The following is a 20,650-nucleotide window of genomic DNA, read 5'->3' as shown; positions in this document are numbered from 1 at the left end:
GGGCTCTTTCTCTCGACCAAGTCCTTGCCTCTGCACTCATTTTGTGGAGAGGGTTACACGATAGCAACTTTAGCATCAACGTCCCGTGAGGAAAAGGTTTACTTTAAGTTGTTACTCTAGTTGGTTTCATTGTAACACACAGCGGTAATGTTTTAATGTCGCTCTATTGTCATATATTTCTCAGTGGCTTCATTACAGTGCGCTAACGCGTTTCTCACCACAGCCGTCGACGTTTTAGTCAAAGGAGGAGCGCCACATCTGTGAACTTTTGGGGAAACCAGTGAGAGGAAAGACGGACTCAACATCCGTCAGCGTTCTTTTGTGTTTCATCCCTTTTTTCCTCTCGACGTCCTCCTTGTTTGTTTGTTTGTTTTTTTCACGAGACGTGCCGTGGATAATGTAAAAAATCGGTTTGTTTTACTGAGGAGTGATTGTTTTTGCGCAGCTAAATCTAAAGGATGGCGAGCTCTATGAAGAATGTGTTTGCTGTACTGGTTGTTTTGGGGATTTTGCTCTTTACTATCAGTGGTGTGGCCGAGGGACAAGAAGAGGACCAGGAGAGGTCTTGTCAAGGTGCCTTCGACTTGTATTTCGTCCTTGACAAGTAAGTGCCCAAGCTTTGTTTAATCTGTGTATAATGTTTTTCTCACTCTTTCCATCGAAAAGCACTGTTAGTCAATTAATTTTCTCCCACATTTCTTTTCCAAACAGCCTGATGACAACAAAACTATCTAACAATCTGCTCTCATTTGTCCAACATTATTTAGAAATATTTCATGTTTAATTAGATTAAATGCAATTCTTTCTTTCTTTCTTTCTTTCTTTCTTTCTTTCTTTCTTTCTTTCTTTCTTTCTTTCTTTTAATTATATTTATCATTTTGCTTTGCATAAAAACATCTTGCAGTCCATCCCTGTGTTTTTGTATAATGGCACAAAAACGGCTGGGATGTGTTTAATAACTTTGTGCTGAATAAGCAGTTCAAACAATCACAATCTCCTTGTGAGTCCACCCCTCCGCTTTCCCTTGAAGGTATAGAGTCCAATGAGATGCCTCATTTTCTCATATGTTTCTCAGGATCTTGTTTTACAGGATGTTTGAGTCAGCCAGGGTCTTTAAGTATCCATGGCCTACTTTTGGGCACAGATTCCAACACCACATGGGAAATGTCTGTGGTGTCCAAGCTCAGCATTCATCCTTAGGGTAAAAAAAAAAAGAGAGAGAGAAAGACACACAACTGGATTTCGTGCTTCTAAAATCCAGTTGTGATTGGGTGTGTTGTGTCTTTCTTGGCATTGTTTGCTTATTCGTGACTTTCTAGTGAAGAGTGTAATTTATTCTAGTAGCTTTGTGCATAGCTTTCTTCACCACCTGATGCTTTCTTAGTTCATGCAATGCAATTTATACGTGCTGGATTTGCCATTTTAACCTTCATTAGATCGGATAATGAAAAATAAAACTGTTACACTTTTGTAATTATTACTTCCATTCATACACACATATAGTGCAATTAAGAACAAAGTGTGTTGTTTCAGACGCTGCAGTCAAGGTTGTGTTCTGTATATCAGTCCTCATGAGGGCAGCAGAAATAGCTAAACAATTTGAATGCTTTTACAAGGTTTTGGAAAAAGTGATACTTTGTAAAGGCAGTAGGTTTACATAGGCTCATAAAACTGCATTCTATCTTCTGTGTGTATGTGTGTGTTTGTGTGTGTATGTGTGGGTGGGTGTATGTGTGTGTGTGGGTGGATGGGTGGGTGGGTTGCTGTGTGGTGGAATAGCATCCCTTCCAGGGTGTATTTTTGCCTCATGCTCCATGTTCCTAGGATAGGCTCTGGATCCATCAAGGCCCTGAAGAAGAACAAATAAATGAAGGATCCCAAAATCATAGGTATCATAATGAAGTAATTCTGATTTCAGAGAAAAAGAAAAACAAAGATAGAAAAATACAATATAGCCACATCATGGTGGTCCAGTCACTATTTTGCAAAACATCTCTATTGGGCTCTTTATTCAATAATACACTTCAAAATGATGTATGTCTTCATCATTAAGGCATTTAATAGGTACAGCTGTTCACTTCTTGTTATATGTGTGTGCCTTCACTGTTGATTTTTGATCAAGCAAACCCTTTCAGAAATAAAAATCCATTGAATATCATTTAACCCCCACTGGCATTAATATATTGACCTGATATCAGCTTTGTCAAGTTTCTTAAAGATCAAAATAAATTTGTAGGAAATGTATTTATTTTCATTCAGATTTAAAGATGGCTGACAGTTCAGTATGTCATCATGGATGTTTTTATACACGTTAAACTCCAAAGTTCAGTGTAACTAGTTTATAAGCAGATGCATAGGTTTGACATGCAAATTAGCTCAATAAATTCCCAGGAAGAGGTGCAAGGTGGTGCAGTCTTTACAGTGCTTGTATGCTTGGGCCCTAAGTAATTGCTCACAATACATGTGGCACTAGAAATGCTGTTATTAATATGCAAACACATCATCACATCCTGCAATATTTAATTAGACTTACACACAGGTATGTGGAATTTTATCCAGGCACACAGGTACACATAGGTACGCTGTAACCATGTCTCAATAAGTTTGTGGTTGCAGTTGTGCCTCTGACCATCAACTAATACTATAATAACACAATTATACAATGTCTGGCTATATTTGTTTAGCACAAAATATCAGTAATTAATACTGATATTATTTATCACAGATTATCTAATTAATGCAGAAATAAGATGCCACATCTTTTAGAAGAGCAAACATTTGTGTCACTCTTATTGTTTATTGTTGTTGTATTGTTCATGATAGCAACACTAGGATATTCAGCATTACCGTTTGGGTTCATTTCAGGTTGTTTCGTCTTGCTGATATCACTCTTCCAGACTGGCCTGGTCAAACTTTCAGTACTGTCAGAAGCTCGGATATGTAGAAGTTCTACAAAACTGTCCACGCCCATTTTTGTTTTTATGATGTAATTCTGTAGCAATGCCATTACCATTCAGAAAACGTCCCTTTCATGTGCGTCCCTACAGCAGACTTCAAAAATAATTGAGGTCTTGCTGTTTTTCAACCAAACATTCTTTACTTGAAACTAGTCCAGAGTGTTGTGATCATGTCAGCGGTTCACAACAGCTGCAATGTGTAAATTCACCTCTGACACGCTGTTTTTCTGGGACACCTTAAGAACCAGATGATGGGCCCAGATTCAGCATGAAGGAAGGGCCATAGCTATGGTGTTATGGAAACATTAATGCCTAGTTAAACATTACAACAGTGTAAGCAGCTCCTTAGTATATAATCTGCATAGCAGCAGGAGAAGTTAGCACAGTGTTTTAAACTGGGCTTGGGCCTGAAAACTGTCCACAAGCAGAATGAAGGCTAAATAGAATGAGAAAGAAAATAGCATGAGGCTGCTTGGTAATTTGTTGGGAATATACAAGTTACAAATCATGATTCCTTGTTCCTATAATTTTGGCTGACAACCATGGGCAAGAGAAATTTAGCTGGAATTCATATCAATGGCATCACAAGAAATGCTGTAACTGATAACTTTTCCTTTAATTCTGCATGAGACCATGTTGGAAAAGTATTTGTTTTTTATATATATGTATATATATATATATATATATATATATATATATATATATAGTAGAAAAAAATAAGTATATTGTTGGAATTGTCTAAAAACTGTCCTTATGCCTTATGTCCTTATGTCCTTATGTCCTTATAGGACATCCATTTGAGACACAACTCAATGTTGTTGAAATGAATAGACATTGACTTCTTGATATTACCTTCAGTGAGATTGAGATTGAAGTTTTATTTATGCTTCAGTATCAGGAGCCTGTTATCATAAGCGGTTCTCTAACCATTATGGGGCCTGAAGAAGGGATGATCTGGATAAGAGTTCTGCTGACTCTGCACAAAGCATAACTACTCATTCTCCATTCCTCTCATTCTCCAGTCCTCTGTGTGTTGTCTTGGAGATTTGCCCGCGACTGAATTAGAAAGCAAAATATCTATAAAGTTAGTTCTCTTCTTAGTGAAGAGACCGGTTGTTTTTACTTTTTTTAAACCAGGTACACCATTATTCAGGTATTATTTCCAAATGCATGCCACTATCTCTGTGCTTGTGCTCTTTTATGGCAAATAATTAGCTCTGTTGAGTCATGTTTTTCATCATACCAAATCATACACTAATATTAAGTGAAAGTCTCAAACCTTTTCATTTACACAGTTTTCTGACTGTATTTTATCTGCCTATGGATCCATTGCCCTTTCCTACCTTGTCTAGAATACTAGCTTATGTCCTGATATAAGCACATCTACTGTATGTGGGAACCATCACTTAGGCTACACCACATATTTTTTGCCCTGAATCATCATGCTGCTGTTTCTCACAGTCTTTTTCATCAAAAAAGTGCTGTTTGAAATCTGAGCCTTCGAATTTTATACAGTCAATTAAATTTAGATCAAAGCAGGAGTGCCACAAAATATTTCATCAAGGATCTCAGATGAAAATGGCCACTTCCTCCCCAATCACTGTTTGAACAGGTGAGAAAACTGCTAGCTAGGCACCAATCCTAGGATTGCTGGTACCTCAGAAAAGCTGATCCTTCCAAGATAAACAAGCTACATTGTGAGGTTAGGAGACCGAAAGTTGAAAATGGTGACAAGTCCTCCATCTGACCCTCACATCCGTAGTTGCTTTTGCCCTTCTTTGGGTTTTTCTTTGTTTTTTGCTTGTAAGGTTCTGTGTTGGCGTGTCTTTTTCTTTTTTCTTTGTTTTTTGGTGAGTCAGTCAGATTACTTTAAACAAATTCATTAGCAAGCTTTTTTGAGGAGCGGGGATTTAAAACATCTCTGAACTCTCTGGACCACTTAGTTGTCAATCTGTAAGGCTAGCTTTCTATAAGAGTGCTTTTTTAATACATGTTTTACTGTCAGACAGGGAGACTGTGGTTGATGTCTGGCCCTCAGACTAGACTATGTTACATCAGCTAAATGAGTAACTGTTTTTTTTTTTAACTATTAGTTGAAAATAGCTAATAGTTTTATTTGGGGGAGTGAAGATCCCCTAAAGTTGACTGATTCAGAAAGTTGGCACATATGTTAAGAGTCAATTAGATCACTTCCCATGTGTCAATAATGAATCATCCATGCCTCGCTCAGTGTGCAGGGACAGGAAATGTTCAGGCTTCACAAGGATTTTACTGCCTTGCCTGGAGTCAGAGCACAGAGAGGGGCAAAATGAGAGGGGCCCTATCTAGGAGAAGCTGCTCTTTTTTCCTTTTTTTTCATTTGTAAAAAAAAAAAAAAAAAAAAAAAAAAAGACACCCTGCAGTATTTAAAACTTAATCGAGAGACAGATGTAATGGAGTAGACTGTCCAGTCTGAAGAGTGTACACATGAAGATGATACGCAGATTTATGACTGATTTTGACCTCTTTTCTCCTCAGGTCAGGAAGTGTCAAACACCACTGGCATGAGATCTACTCTTTTGTTGAGAGTTTGGCTGAGAAATTTATCAGGTACATGCAAATACTGGCAAATGTTGGCATGTGGTGTTGAGAGTTACCACCTTTTAGTATATTAGAAAAAACAAATGAAAGCAGTATTATATATGAATATAAACGCCTGTCTTTTGTATCCTAGCCCCTTGCTTCGAATGTCCTTCATCGTCTTTTCATCCAGAGGAAATACAATAATGAGACTGACAGAAAACAGGTATTTCTGGAGTGATTTTCAGTAGCAATGAATTTGTCAAACAAACTTGTAGTGTTGATGCAGTAAGACAACAGAAAGCATAGCGTATAAAAAGCTAAAATCTGACCCAAAGTTCTCTTTATCAGTTTTTTAAGTTAAGTCACTCAGCAGGTAATGGATAGTTTTAGCACAACACAAACTAGGTTAAAGTAATGTTACTAAGAAGAGCTTAAAATATTACTCATAAACTGTTTAGTTCCTGTTTAGTTAGAACTGATAACCAGCTGAGTCATAGAAGGCTAACTTGCAATACCGAAAAATTAATAGACTTTAAATTTATTACAACCAAGTTTTTATCTAGCTTTTTATGGTTGCAATAAAGCCTAAACTCAGTGTGGTTTATGGAGTGTAAGTAATTATAGATATTAAGGTCACACTGTATTGTATAGCACTGAACTGAAATGCTCTCTTGTTCATGTTTTTTTTTTTTCTCCAAGGGACCAAATAACCAAAGGCCTCAATGTACTAAGAAAGGAAATCCCAGGAGGAGATACATTCATGCACCTTGGCCTACAAAAGGTTACATGTTAAATCTCTGTAATACAGTAATACAGTTTATACCACAGTGTTGTTGATGTCTCTACACGCATTGGTCAGAAAAGTTTTAATGTATTTTCTATAATATCAAACCCTGGGAGTATAGTCTTGACTCTGGCCATGTGGCAAATAACAGATTTATTTGAATGCACTCATTCACCAGTTATGGAAGGAGTCCTTGGTGTCAGCACTTTGTTACAGTCAGTACATATCCAGCCAAAAAAAGGTTTTAGTGCTAACAAATGGCTGCTTTTTGAATGACTGTTTATACCTGCTATAACAAGCTTGTTTAGCCAACTTGTTTTAGATGATGTAAACAATAAAATGATCCCAAAATTACTTACAAATGTAGTGACTGGCAAATGGTTGTGGTATAAGTAGAATAAAAGCTATGTTCCATGCTGGCTCAGGAAATGAATGAACTTTGGGGCAAAAAAACAATGACTACACTTCATCTCCACCAGTCCTCTGTTAATTATGTACCTTACTAAACATGTTCCTGTGCTAATTTCCTTGCCATCTTTCACAGGCAAATGAACAAATTTATCAGGAGAATTTTGGTGAGTCATGGCTAAGGACCTCTGTGAAGCTTAACAACTCATAGATCCTCAAGTCCTTGATTCAGTTGTGATTAGTATCATTGATATTATCCTATCCGTCTCATTGTTTCATTTTTTTAGGCAAAGCAAGCGTGATTATTGCTTTAACAGATGGGGAGCTCAACGAGCAGCCGCTTATAGCAGCACAACAGGAGGTAAAAACGCTGGCCGGCATTTGCGTAACATTTATACATGTGTTTTATAAATTCATTGGAATGTTGCTGTGAGGGTAAAAAAAAAAGAAGAAGTTGAACACTGATGTTGTGTTTTCTGTCACAGGCTGCCAGAGCCAGAGCATTGGGTGCCATTGTGTATTGTGTCGGAGTGAAAGATTTTAATGAGACACAGGTAAAAAATATTTTTTTGCACACAAGGTGAACTGTCAGAAAGCTCTTTCACTACCCCATGTACACTGTACTGCCTTATATACAGCATGTGTGCTGGTCACATCACTTATTAAACAACACACAAACAAATCTGTGTTTTTGTCCTGCTGTAGCTGGCTACCATAGCTGACACCATCGAGCACGTGTTTCCTGTGACAGGAGGATTCCAAGCTCTCAGAGGCGTGATTGACTCGGTAAACAACCACTCTTACTTAATAAAAGACAGATGAAATGAAAGCTACAGACATCTAACACAACCACAGGCATTCTCGATATGACATTTATATCATTCCATTCCCGGTTCAGTTTTACAGAAATAAAATTTGTGTTAGCCTGCTATCACTTTTTAAACCTTTTTATTCTTTTCAACAGATCATCAGGAAGTCCTGCATTGAGATCTTGGCAGTTGAGCCATCCAGTGTGTGTGCAGGAGGTAAGGGCAATAAGGCAGATGTCCCAGTAATGCACATGTTCTTTCCTTTTCTCATCTGGCTAAGAGCCATGCCTCCTCCATGACAGGGAACAACCTTTTTTTTTTTAAGTTATTGATCCTTCTCCCATTGGATTTTCTTTCAGTCTGATTTGCTCTCCACTAAATGGTGGTTGAAATAATGAGAATATTTGCATTATACTGGCACCTGACGTGTGTTGTGTGTTGTGTATATATATATATATATATATATATATATATATATATATATATATATATATGTATAATACACTTACTGTGAGTGTGTGAGAGTAGAAAACCTCAAAGTATTTCCTCAAGAGGAACATTAACTCATTGTGGTTTAAACCTTGCCATATTCAACTGCTGATTGTTTTAACATGAAGCACAGCCGGATTGATAAAATCATAAAACAGTACAAATCCAGATCTGTATAATGTCCTGATGTTTACATATTTAAAAAGTGAGCATTGTCTAAAATGAAGTGAATTCTTGTTTCAGAGTCATTCCAAGTGGTGGTTCGAGGCAATGGCTTTTTGCACGCCCGAAAAATAGACCAGGTGCTGTGCAGCTTCAAGATCAATGATACTGTCACCTTAAGTGAGTTTTTTTCCTCTCAAAATTGCTGATATGTTGCTATTCATCTTGTCGTCCTTTCACGTGTGTCTCATGTGTCTCTAATGTCTCATTAGATGTGCGGCCTGCTGATATAGAAGACACATACATGCTGTGTCCAGCACCGAGTATAAATGAGGTCGGAAAGTAAGTGGCCCGGTTTGAGAGAAGGAAGTAGAAGCCTGTCTCACATTAGTACACACTTATGATGCCTTCCAGGGGTCACATTCCAGTTCGTCGTCCTCCTCCTCCTCCTCCTCCTCTTACATAAACTGAAGCTTTTGCATACAAATTTATTTACTTTGTTTTTCAATCCTCATTTTCTTCATGCTTTTCAGATGCCAAGACTTAAACCTTATATGCTCTACCCCTCATTAATGTCTGCCACCATTGTCCTGTGTTTTCTTCTAATCGATCTGCAGCTAACTAATTGCATGTTTGGTTTCCAAAAAACTCTCTGACCCCTCCTTCGCTATGTTACTCCAAACCACAATAGCTCTTTCATTTCTCATCCATCTTTGGCTTTCTTCTCTTGATTACCGTTAGCGCTGCTAGCAGACCTGCCCTACTCCGCTCACATAGATATCATTCTTTTAGACCAAAAATGGCCTCTTAGACAATAGGCAGCATTTCACTGTTTGTGCTTGTGCCCTCAGACTTTTTATTTCTATTCAATCATGCTTGAAAAAACCCTGCTACCAAACTCTCTCTCTCTCTCTCTCTCTCTCTCTCTGTCTCTCTCTCTCTGTCTCTCTCTCTCTCTCTCTCTCTCTCCCTTCCCTTCACAATTTCTGACTTCTTGCTTTTATCTTACTGACCTAACAAATGTCAAGTCACTTCCTCTCCATCATTGCTGTTAACATTTACCAAATTTATTTCAGTACTTCCTGTCCTCATGAAATTCCATGACATTATGGATAAATCGGATTATTATTGTTATTGCTAGTTAACAATCGTGGACAAAATCATGTCAGAACTGTCTACAAAATTGAAATCTAATTGAATATACAGAAATGTATACATGTAACTCACAATGCTTTTTTGCTGTAGAATTTTACAGAGTACGTATAAAATTGATGGACAACTGTGTTATGCCAAAATGATCTTTTCCGTCAGAGAAGATTCATTTATTAATAGTATATAAATAATCAGAGACTTTAAAAATGAGTCACTTTTATCCTAGTCCTCCTTTTGCAGTCATATACTTCTCTATCTCTTTTGTGTTTGAGTGTGCTGTGTTGTGCTTAAAACTCTTGATTGTTCAGGTATTCAGATAAAGCACATTATATGAATACGACATACTATGAACTATTTACTAACTACAGTGACACTGAAATGAAACGTATGGAGTCACAAGAGTAATGAAGGCAAGAATCACCTGCTGAGTCCTGTGAGTTTAAGAGGGTTATTAAGTTGTGAGGTAAATGTTTTTCCAACAGATCTTGTGTTTTCTGTCTGCATCAGGGTGGTGTATCTGCAAGTAAGCATGAACGAAGGTCTGTCATTCATCACCAGCTCAGTACACATCACCACAACTGAGTGTGTAAGTCCACACATACACACACACAATCACACACAATCACTGTAACCACAAGAGAGTCACTGGCGGTGTTTGTATTGCCAGATGTTTTTTTAATAGTAAAGCAATTAGTCAAGTATGCATTAAAAGAATATTTAGCAAACCTTACATTATAAGCTTTCTTTATTCATTTTCCACTTTTCTATTTGCTTTTTCTCTTTCTCTTTGCTTTCAGACCCTCCTCTTCTCTCTAAATTTTGCCAGAGGGTCTCTTTCCCTCACTCAAAGAAGTGAGTTCTTTTTTTTCCCTCTTTGCTCTTTCTACAGCCAAACCACAGGGACTCTAGAGATTAACTAGCCCGAAATGTCCTACAGATCTTTGAGCTGAATTTGAGAGGTAGAAGGCTCTTACCCACAAAGAAGAAACATCACGTTCACTGTCTTACTAGGATTTAAAATGGGGCATGTTTTTTTCCACTAACCCACTAACTGCTTTCATTATGCCCTGCTCTTAATTGAAGAAGCCTGTAAAGATAGTTTGCCAGTCGTTATTTAAATTGGAACAGCAATGGCATTGTATAGGAATGAGATACATTACTGAGAATATTTTTTTTTTGGTTCTTGGCAGTTTGATGGTACTATTCTTCTGATTACCCTGTTGGTCCTGTTCCTGTTGTTGGCTCTGTTGTTCATGTGGTGGTTCTGGCCCCTGTGCTGCACAGTAGTAAGTCTACACCTCATTGACTCCTTTAAATCGAAGTTGCTGTCTCTCATGGCCTCCAAGATTTTAATTAAAGAACTTTATGGCTAATTTCATGTTGGAAAAAAGCGAGGTCTTGATTCTATGGCTGTAGTGGATCTCTGCGGTTAAAGTCTGGGATGTATGTTGCCTGCCTCGTGGAATAGAGCTGTTTCTCACATCTACTATGAAAATAATAAAGGTCGAGGCAATGGAAGGATAATGAAATAGAACATTTTTTTATCTGTAATTTCTCCACAGGTTATCAAAGAGCCCCCTCCACCTCCACCCCCACAGCCAGTAAGTAGATATTTTTAACTTCTTTAAAAAATTATATAACCCATGACGTAAAAAATTACCAATAAAATGAATAAATATACATCTCATCCATGCTTGACATGTTGGTAAATCATATCCTGGTCCAAATAATACCTATTTTTAAAACCTATTTTTTATATTTAAAAAGTGGAACATGCTGATTTGTCTCTAAACAAGTCAGTTTCAGGAGACAGCTGAAAGAGATTTTAAGTGATAAATTCATTAAGTCATTGGTTAAGAATCTCCTAATAACAATTTCCATTTTTGACCATTTACCCTCTATACAGTATGTAAGCTATGGAGTGAGAAAACCCTGCAACATCACATGTCTACCCATTACTAAAATTTATTATAAAGCTGTGTCATACTCTCAAGATGGTCCGTTTTGAAATTTCTTCACCTACATTTTCTCTGTCATGTGTCATGTTCTGTCAGGAGTCAGACGATGAGGATGGTATGCCCAAGAAAAAATGGCCAACTGTAGATGCCTCATACTATGGGGGACGGGGAGTTGGAGGAATAAAACGAATGGAGGTGAATGAAGTCACAGTTGTATAAAATATACTGTATAAAGCTGAAACTGTAAGCTGTTATGACCATCACTGACAATCTATTATGAACCTGAATCAAATGATGAATATAACCAAAAACCTAGGCTGTGATAAGACAATACACACGTTACATGAAGTCTGGGCATCATCCAGGTGTTTTTATTGGAAAGGCAGGAGATGTTGTACAACATCTAGGAGTCATTTAGTTGTGCTTTATTGATCTTCAGTAAGCACCCTAACCTGGTAGGGAACCTACATCTGTGGATTGGACACAAGTCACTTACAGGGCACCATGCGCCCACACAGACACACACACACACACACACAAACATACTTACACACACCAAGAGACAATTTAGTGCAGCCAGTCCAACCTCCAGCATAGTTGTGAGGACTGGGAGGAAACCAGTGGACCCTGAGGAAACCCACATGGACACATGTAAAACCCCACACAGACAGCTGGCCTGTATGCCTTCCTGTCTGCATCACCTGATCATATTTCCTCATATGTATATGAGGCTTTGAGAACTGTTCATGATATTTGGGTTTATGTGCCAATGAACGTTTTAGGTCCGCTGGGGTGGGAAGGGATCCACTGAAGAGGGTGCCAAGCTGGAAAAACCAAAAAATGCAGTTGTGAAAATGCCTGAGCAGGAGTTTGAACCATTTGAACCCAAGCCTAAAAAACATGGAAACAAGAAGACTCCCCAGAACAGGAAGTGGTACTCCCCAATTAGGGTAAGAGTATCTCAACTGCCATTTACTGTATTCACTCAAGTTCAACTTTTCAGCACCTCTTACACTGCTGTATAAAATAAAAAAATATATATAACACTAGAAAATATTGTAATATTTGTAAAATCTTTATTTCTACGGTTTCTGTGTCTTATATCATTATTACCTGTAATATTTCATACTTTAAATGTTTTCTTCTGCTCTGCTACTTGTGTCCAGGGGAAGCTGGATGCAATTTGGGCTCTGTTTCGCCGTGGTTATGACCAAGTTTCACTTATGAGACCACAGCCTGGAGATCATGTGAGTACTCAAACTTATCCAGGAACACTACCTAACAAGTACCTACAATTTACATTGTTTATTGTCTTTCATTTTTGCCTTTAACCAAGATACAGTTCAGACACAGAGTTCCCCAAACCCTGTCCTGTTTCACTATATATTAGCCCTCTCCCCTTTCACATCCATCTCTCATCTCTAATTCACATCAGCCCAAAAAGTCTGTAAGGTACCAGGATACATCATATACAACTTCTGCCACCTGCTTTAAATCATTGACCGTAAAAGTGAAATGAAGCAGTGATGTAAGATCAGTTCCAGACATTTAGTCTGCATTGTTTTTAAAGGCCTCATTCTATGACATCAAACACAGGGTTCGAATTTGGACCACTGACTTGTCGTGATAAGCTTCAGATCTGACCTTGTAATGAATGGCGACACATTTCTGTTTTCGCTTTTTGGGCTGAACTTGTTGCAATAGTAAAATCGAACACAACTTTTAACTTGGCCTCTCAGAGATGGTTGCTCACTATCTTCTACTTATAATCATGCATTATTTGTGGAAACTGTGCCATAACCACTGCAACTGGAATTGCCTTGTTGCAAATGTTCTGCAAAATTACTGGAAAGAATTAGTGGTTGCAATGAATTTACTAGCAAGCAAGTATAATGGAAGTAAATGGCAAGTTTTAACGTTCAGAGTTTATTCTGAGAGAAAAGTTTCTATCATTTTCGTGGAATGGCATCGCGCTCTCCGCTGCTCGGTGAGCAGTCTATGACGAGAGGGCGGAAGAATGCACAGGCCTACTTTTCTGCTGTCCCAAGCATGGAAAACAAGTGAAACTGGCATCATTTCCTGTATTAAGTTACCTTCTGAGAGTGCGCAACCCCAGAGGACAAGTTCTTGTACTGCATCTTTTCCTCAAGCATTTTTACTGAGTCCCTTAAAACTCATTCTACTTCATCATTTTTTTTTTTGCGCCAGCCCCCGATGAATCATTTTTTTGGACAGGGCCAGGCTGATTAATGCCCCCCCCTTCCCCCATCCTCCCATTTATTACAGCATATATTTTGTCACCATATACATTGCCATGGTAACACATTCAATGCCACCATTCACAAAGGCATGCCCGTTAGGCAGTTTAATGGTCCCATAAAGGCATCTGAATGTTCTTCGTTTCCAAATCATAAGAAGTCAGATGTCATTTATCTATAGATCTACTGATACTCAAATCTATAAATACAGTGATCTACAGTAATGGCATGCAGTGGACTGCAGTGTACATTCTCAGAAAAAAGGGAACTAAACTGTACCTTTCCTTGAGGGTGGTACCTTCAAGTTATATTCTGTTTGTACCAAAAAAGGTACCTTTTATAGTCCAATTATGTATCTTTACTTTAAAAGGTACACAATACGCACATTTCCAGGAGAAAGCTACATATTAGAATCACAAAAAAGGTACAGCTTAGTACTATTTATTTTGTGTGTACTGTAAGTTACACAGATCACAGCAGTTTGTGTGTGTGTGTGTGTGTGTGTGTTAGTGCTGTAGCATGTCATTAACTTTCTTCAGTCTGTTTTTCTCATCTGAACTCTTTGGCCCAGCTCTCTCTTTCAGTTACACAGGGTCTCAGTTATGCACCGAGATCAGCTTCACAAGCGTTCAGTCGTTCTGACGTAAAAAGCAGTGGGCAGAGCTTCAGAGCCTTAATTACAGGCTTTAAGTTACACACACACACACACACACTCCAACAGACTGGCGTAGGATGAAAGATGAGGTCATATGCAGTTCTGTCTTTACAGACCAGCCACTTCAAACGCACAACACTTCATCACTGGGCTAAGAACAAACTGCTTTATGGGCCTGTGTCTAATTGCAGGCATGTCAGGAGGTCACTTTGTGCTAACATATTTGTCTCTGTGCCATCAAGGAAAAAAACACACACACCTCAACACAGCACATGCAGCTGTGTGAGTGCATTTTACCAGCAGACATTGTCACAAAGCAGCCAGAGGTAACAATGACAAGGGAAAACTTCCCGAGACAGCATGTGGAAAAAAACTCAAAAGGGAACACCTATCATCTTCAGTGTAAAGAGGGGGAGAGAAGCCACAGCACCGGCATCACATCAAGCAGCAGGAAGCATCACCTAATAAATAAGAATGCATAATAAATTAGTGGCTTTTTAGCTTTATTAAAGTGAATAATATTTAATTATAAAGGATGTAACTTTTTTTCTATTTCCAATATTTTACAAATTAGACAGAATTCCTTAGTGGTTTTCACAGGAGATCTGCCAAAACACACCAGACAGAATGACAAAGAAGGGAGTAGCGGTGCTGCAGACCCAGATTAGATTAGAAAAGGTGGAGGGCTAATACAGTAGAGTGGCTGTGGGAATAGGGCCAACTGAGAGAGAGAGAGAGAGAGAGAGATGTGCTACTGTTTTTACATCTTTATCTCTTTCATTTCTCCCACAGGGCCGATGCATCAACTTCACCAGGGTGAAAGAGGAGGCAGCGAAGGCCCCACCCAGAGCCCAAAGCCCACCCCCACCTCCTCCTGACTACTGCCAGGCACCACCCCCTGTAAGTCCACTTCCTCAGTGTCCACCCCCCAAAGGACCCAACGTGGCCCCGGGTCCACCTCCTGCCCGAGCTCCACCCACTGCCCCGGGTCCGCCTCCATCTCGACCCCCTCCCAAACCCTGAGATCCAACATTAAAGAGCATCAGTTTGATTTTCCAGCTATAATATGCTCCTCTCACCAAAGAATAATACACACAAAAATATTTATCAGCGTCAGATAGCCTATAGTATGTGCTTTGTTGCTGGACAGCAAAAAAATATTGTTAACACAAAATGCAATAAAGAAAAGATGCTAATATCAACTACTGAATATACCACAAGTGGCAGAGATGGGTTAAGGGTACATATATTTTTTTTGCCTTTTAGAAAAGGTAAATAAAAAGTTTCCCTCATTTTCATCACCAGTCCAGTCAATCAGGTTCTCATGCTGTCAAGCATGAGAGAATGTTTGATCACACTTTCTCTTTTTGTCCAGTGGTTTAAATGAAAAAGATGGGATTTGATGAAGCATGAAAACAGCACACTCGTTTTTTTGGGGGGGGGCATCATAATATTGGTCCCATTGTGCTCTTAGAAATGAATTTGAAATCATTCATTTACTGCATACTCTCTCAGGTTAGCCTCTCGTTGTGTTGATCGAAAAAGAAGAACATGTATTGCAAGTGATGATGATGATGATGATGATGACGATGATGACGATGATGTAAGAATAAAATGCAAGTTGCACAGGTTGTAGTATGTGTCCAAAGTTTCGCTATCTGTTTTAATCAAAAAGGTTTGTCCGGCTGATGCTTTTGGTACGTTGCAAAATCTTGGTCGAAGCTGTACAAGTTTGCCTGCAAATGAGGAATTGTTGTTGAGCTGTACGTTTAGAAACGGAGTTTATAAGTGGTCCAGTTATAGCTTTGATGCATATGGTGTGTGTTCTTTGCTCTTTTTTTATTTTTTTTATTGTAAATCCTCATAATGTTTGCAGCCAGGGCAATATTTCTCATCCTATTTGTATGTATTATATTCCCGCAACTGTACTGTATTTTCAAATGCATCCTTTGTGTCCTTTTATAACACCATTGAACACATCATGACTGCAGGGCAGTTGACAACATCTAATTTATTATCCCCCCTGAGCAAGAGTGAGTTACTTGAATACGACAAGGTGTCCGATGTTTAAGAAAAAAAGGCAAAAAAAAAAAAAAAAAAAAACCAGGACACTGTTGCATGTAATGATCCAAAGATATCCCTGTTATTTCTTTTATCTCTTATATAACTTTCTTTTCGTAGTTCCCCCAGATGTGATTAATTTAATCTGATAAAGTGCCCGCGTTTTGAGAAAAAAGAAGCACTTGTACATGTAAATCTGTGTTTGAATTTGAGTGACTAAATAAGCAGTGTGTTTTGATCATTAGGAACATTTCTCTTATTTACTACAAACCACATTTTTTATTACGTCAGCCTTCTGTTTGACGTTCATTTGAAAGCGTGATATGTGCTGTGTCCTACAGAAATAATACGCCATATGTCTTTCTACTTCGTATTGCCTATAAACAGCGATATTGATGCATCTAGTGAAAGGCGCATAAACTGTTTCCTTTTTATACACTATCAATAAAGATCATTTTCCAAGCTTTGATTTGATGGTCATTATTTACATTGTGCAGTAAATAATGTGCAGAGTTTGAATCTTAGTGTCTCGAAATTTTTTTCTTCACAGCCACACTTATAAAAGAGCTTTTCTAGTCTTGCCTTCAGTCTTCTTTCTTTTCACACGTTGTAAGGCGCCACATTGTTTTGATATGGGCCATGTAGGATTAATGATTTCAGCATTTTCACATTTAAAAACAACACTGCAAGCCACGTTGCATTTCTATGCAACAATTATCTCAAGTCCATAACCTGACTGGTCCAACAGCATTCCAAGGGTGCTTATATTTATTATATCCAGATGAGGAAGTTTCACATCTGACTTAAAATGTGGAAACCTGTGAGATGAAGACTACAAGGAAGAAGGGAAGCCAGTTTCATGTTTGGATGCACCTTTAATTTAAATAGATGTGAGCTAGCTAGCCAGATAGTGATATACTGTCAGTGGGTGTGGCTTCCATCCATCCATCCATTCATCCATCTTCTGTACTGCTTATTCTACATCAGGAACCTAGAGCCAATCCCAGGGGAGTCGGGACAAAAGGTGAAGGTGGGGGATACCCTGAACAGTGACAGGACACCATGTCACACACACACACACACACACTATGGACAATTTAGAGATGCCAATCAACATGTAACACGTGTCTTTGGAAACCAGATTATCCATAGAAACCCTCAAAGCACAGGGAGAACTTTGACACTGGAGGCTCCTTCCATAAATCTTTTCACACAGAGAAAATCAACAAGTCTGTTTTTCTTTGTTAAATAAGACCATTTATTATTTGATTTAATTATTATTAGTCCATGGTGCCAGTCCTTGTGAATTACTACAGAAACAATAATGTATAATAATACATAAGAATACATAAAAAGGATTTGAAAAAATAAGAGAGAAAGAAAAATACCTTCTTTACTGACTACTCAAGTTTCATTTTGCTATGTTTTAAGGTTTTATTATTTTTTCTGTAATACATTTTCTTTTTGCCTTCTGATGGAGTCATGTCCATTTTTAGACGGGAAACCACCCTGGTCATAGTGAATTATGAGAATGTGGAATGCTGGAAACCGAGCGACCTAATGAACCAAAATGAACTAACAGAAAACTCAGTTTAACTTAACCTTGAAGAAAAATACCCAGAGTCGAGCGAATCCCTTTACTACCTTGATATATTGATTAGAGAATGTTTCAGCTGCCATCTCCATTTTTTTCCGGGTCTGCAAGAAGGATGTGGAAGCACTCCAGCTCCAGGGTGAGAGCAAGATATGAAAATGGAGGTGAGGTTTTGGTTTTGTTTCTCCTCACCATCACCTCCTCCACTTTCTTGCTACCTCAGCAAACAAAACTCTGGCATTTTATTTTTTTTAAAAATTGAACGTTAAAGTGACAAAGCTGGAGCGTGGCAACAACATGAACTAAAGTAGAGACCTATATCTGACAATAAGATGAACATTCGATTAAACCTCCCAAAATATCCCTTATGTTTCAGATTACAGCCTTTTCGGTTCCTTCCTCCATCGCTGTGGTGGCATAAATAACCAGGGCTGTAAATTCCCCTATCCTTTGTTTATGCGCTGCCCGAGACCATGTCCATGAGAAGTCGACAGTATTTCTTTCGTCTCTGTGAAAAACCCCAAGCCGTAAGGAATGTGCTGATAGCTTTGGTTTTTCAGGCCGCTCTCACGTCTGAACTTCTCTGACCGAGTCATCTGTCCGCCATTCCCGCTTTCCCTTCTGTTTGGATGCCCTTGTCTCCAAGGTGACATGCAAAAACACAGATGGTTCTCGAACACAGTTGAAGCATCGCGAGGACGTGAAGAGCAGGGCCAGTTCGATGCTGCAGGGAGGGGGTTTGAGGGGGAGGCGTCTCACTATGCAAGATGCTTTGTCTTGTTAGTGGCAGTGCTTAGATTATTTTCCTTATGTTTGGGTGGCCTGCTGTGCGAATCGGAACATATTTTTACACACAGCATCATAGCTGCGACTGCACAAGGAAAATATTTTCTGTACGTTATCTTTCTTTGAGAAACAACCTTGAGAATGTTTGCAATCCAGTATATCAGAAAAATCTTTTCTCTTTTCTCTGGTATGTGACACTTCAGTGTCGGGGAAGCTGAAACTTGAATTCCAAGGTTGTGACATAAAAAATTCAGAGATTGAAAATGTTTGGGGGGGGGGTTCTGAACAGCTAGCAGGATAGTTCACTTCCACTAAGCAAACAGGCCTGGTGCTGAAGCATACTAGCTCCATATGTAAATATGTGTGTGTGTTGTGTGTGTGTGTTTAGCAGGTAGAGAAGGGGGATATTTCTTGAGACATACTTAGCGCTGTTGGTTAGCTCGAACAGATTTTCCCTCGGTCTTGATGCAAACGTGGCAACTGCCTCTTCCCCCTCCTCTAACAACTCTTCCTCCTCGTTCCACCCCCCAACCCTCCTTCCTCTCGTCTTCTCCCACTCCCTCTCTTCTTCCCTGTGCCAGACCGCCTGGGCCTTGTGGGTAATCTGTGTGGCAAAACTGGAAGAGAATACGCTGAACAGGCGAGTTGTTGCATATGTTGAGCTTCTAGATATGTCCTGTCCTGGTCTGCACTTCAGGTTGAGGTCTTCTACCCTTAATGCACTAGATCATGGATAGTGTCCAGGGGAAATCTGATCTCAGAGCTAAGATCTCAGGGATATGGCTGAGAGTTAAATGGACTTGAGATTTACAGTAGCTAGAATCTTGGATGTGTTCATTAAACCTGTCAACAGAAGCTTGTGCAGATCTGGAGCATCTTTGCTAGGGCTGTGGTCAAGACTTTTCTCTCTTTCTGTTTTCTGGGACAAAAAATATCGCTCAACAAACAGCTTTTGTGGGTCCGTACTCCCTCTCGAGGCAGCTTATGGTGAGCTTCAATCGGTTAAAGCAACATGCTGTTCATGTTGCTTCAAAAGATCACCAGATAAAAATAAAACGAAGATAAAACATTAAACAAAACATGGAACACAACGATTCAGCAACTTCAGCTCAAGTGGGAGGTGAGAGAATGTAAAGAAGGAACCTGGCAGTGTTTTGTAATGTAGAACAGATGATGGTCATTGCGTTAGAACCACAAAGGAAGTTCGAAGGCTTTTGTGCACCACACCTTGAGAACAAAGGGGTGGGGCTAAAAGGAAACAATGTTGAATGCAGAACAAAGCAGAGAACAATAATAGTATGCTGATAAAGCTAAAAAAGATTGTTGCTCCTCATTATGAAATGTTCTGGCAATTTAATGTCAAATAATAATAATAATAATAATAATAATAATAATAATAATAATACATGTTTTAAAATCTATACAAATATACAAAAAATGCTAATAATAAAACATTTATTGATTTTTATAATAAAACAGAAAATATATAAAGCATATACACTATATACAAAATATAATAATAATAATAATAATAATAATAATAATAATAATAATACAAGGCTGTTTTATTGTAAAAATCTATACAAATATACAAAAATAATTATAATAATAAAACATTTTTATAATACAACACAAAATATATAAAAACATTATATACTATATACACTATATACAAAATATAATAATATTATAGATTATTATAGATTATAGATTATAAATTATATAATAATAATAATAATAATAATAATACTTTTACAGCAGGTTATGGAAAGGAAGTAATCAGTCATATCTGCTGAGGCATGAATTTCGTTGGCTCCTCTCACATGTCATTATCAGCAGTGAGCTCAGACAGCAATGGAATCTTTATAAAGCTTCTGTTCAGCTGTGAGAGAAGTTTCTTATCACAGGGAGGAGCATGAAATGGAGAGGGAAGGAGAGCAGACTTGGCCATCAATTTCTTCACTAAGCCAAAATACTTGAAGCCAAAAAACAGTACAGCCCAAATGACACACTGC

At 38.4% G+C, this 20,650-nt stretch overlaps 1 protein-coding gene across 1 annotated transcript; it reads left to right on the top strand.

Annotated features, from left to right (window-relative positions):
* Positions 1–16,717, top strand: antxr1c (ANTXR cell adhesion molecule 1c). The gene is made up of 18 exons (XM_058406681.1): positions 1–604; positions 5,475–5,546; positions 5,671–5,742; positions 6,219–6,300; positions 6,848–6,878; positions 6,999–7,072; positions 7,197–7,265; positions 7,417–7,497; positions 7,676–7,736; positions 8,253–8,351; positions 8,444–8,513; positions 9,831–9,909; positions 10,514–10,609; positions 10,886–10,924; positions 11,378–11,476; positions 12,064–12,231; positions 12,448–12,528; positions 14,987–16,717. The coding sequence occupies exons 1-18, from the start codon at positions 459–461 to the stop codon at positions 15,215–15,217; spliced, it is 1,650 nt and encodes a 549-aa protein (XP_058262664.1). The 5' UTR covers positions 1–458; the 3' UTR covers positions 15,218–16,717.
* Positions 16,718–20,650: the final 3,933 nt, after the last annotated feature.

The sequence above is a fragment of the Hemibagrus wyckioides genome, linkage group LG13 (genome assembly GCF_019097595.1).
Source record: "Hemibagrus wyckioides isolate EC202008001 linkage group LG13, SWU_Hwy_1.0, whole genome shotgun sequence".
NCBI lineage: Eukaryota > Metazoa > Chordata > Actinopteri > Siluriformes > Bagridae > Hemibagrus > Hemibagrus wyckioides.
The sequence above is the reverse complement of the archived record's forward strand: the minus strand, read 5'-3'. Positions and strand labels throughout refer to the sequence as shown.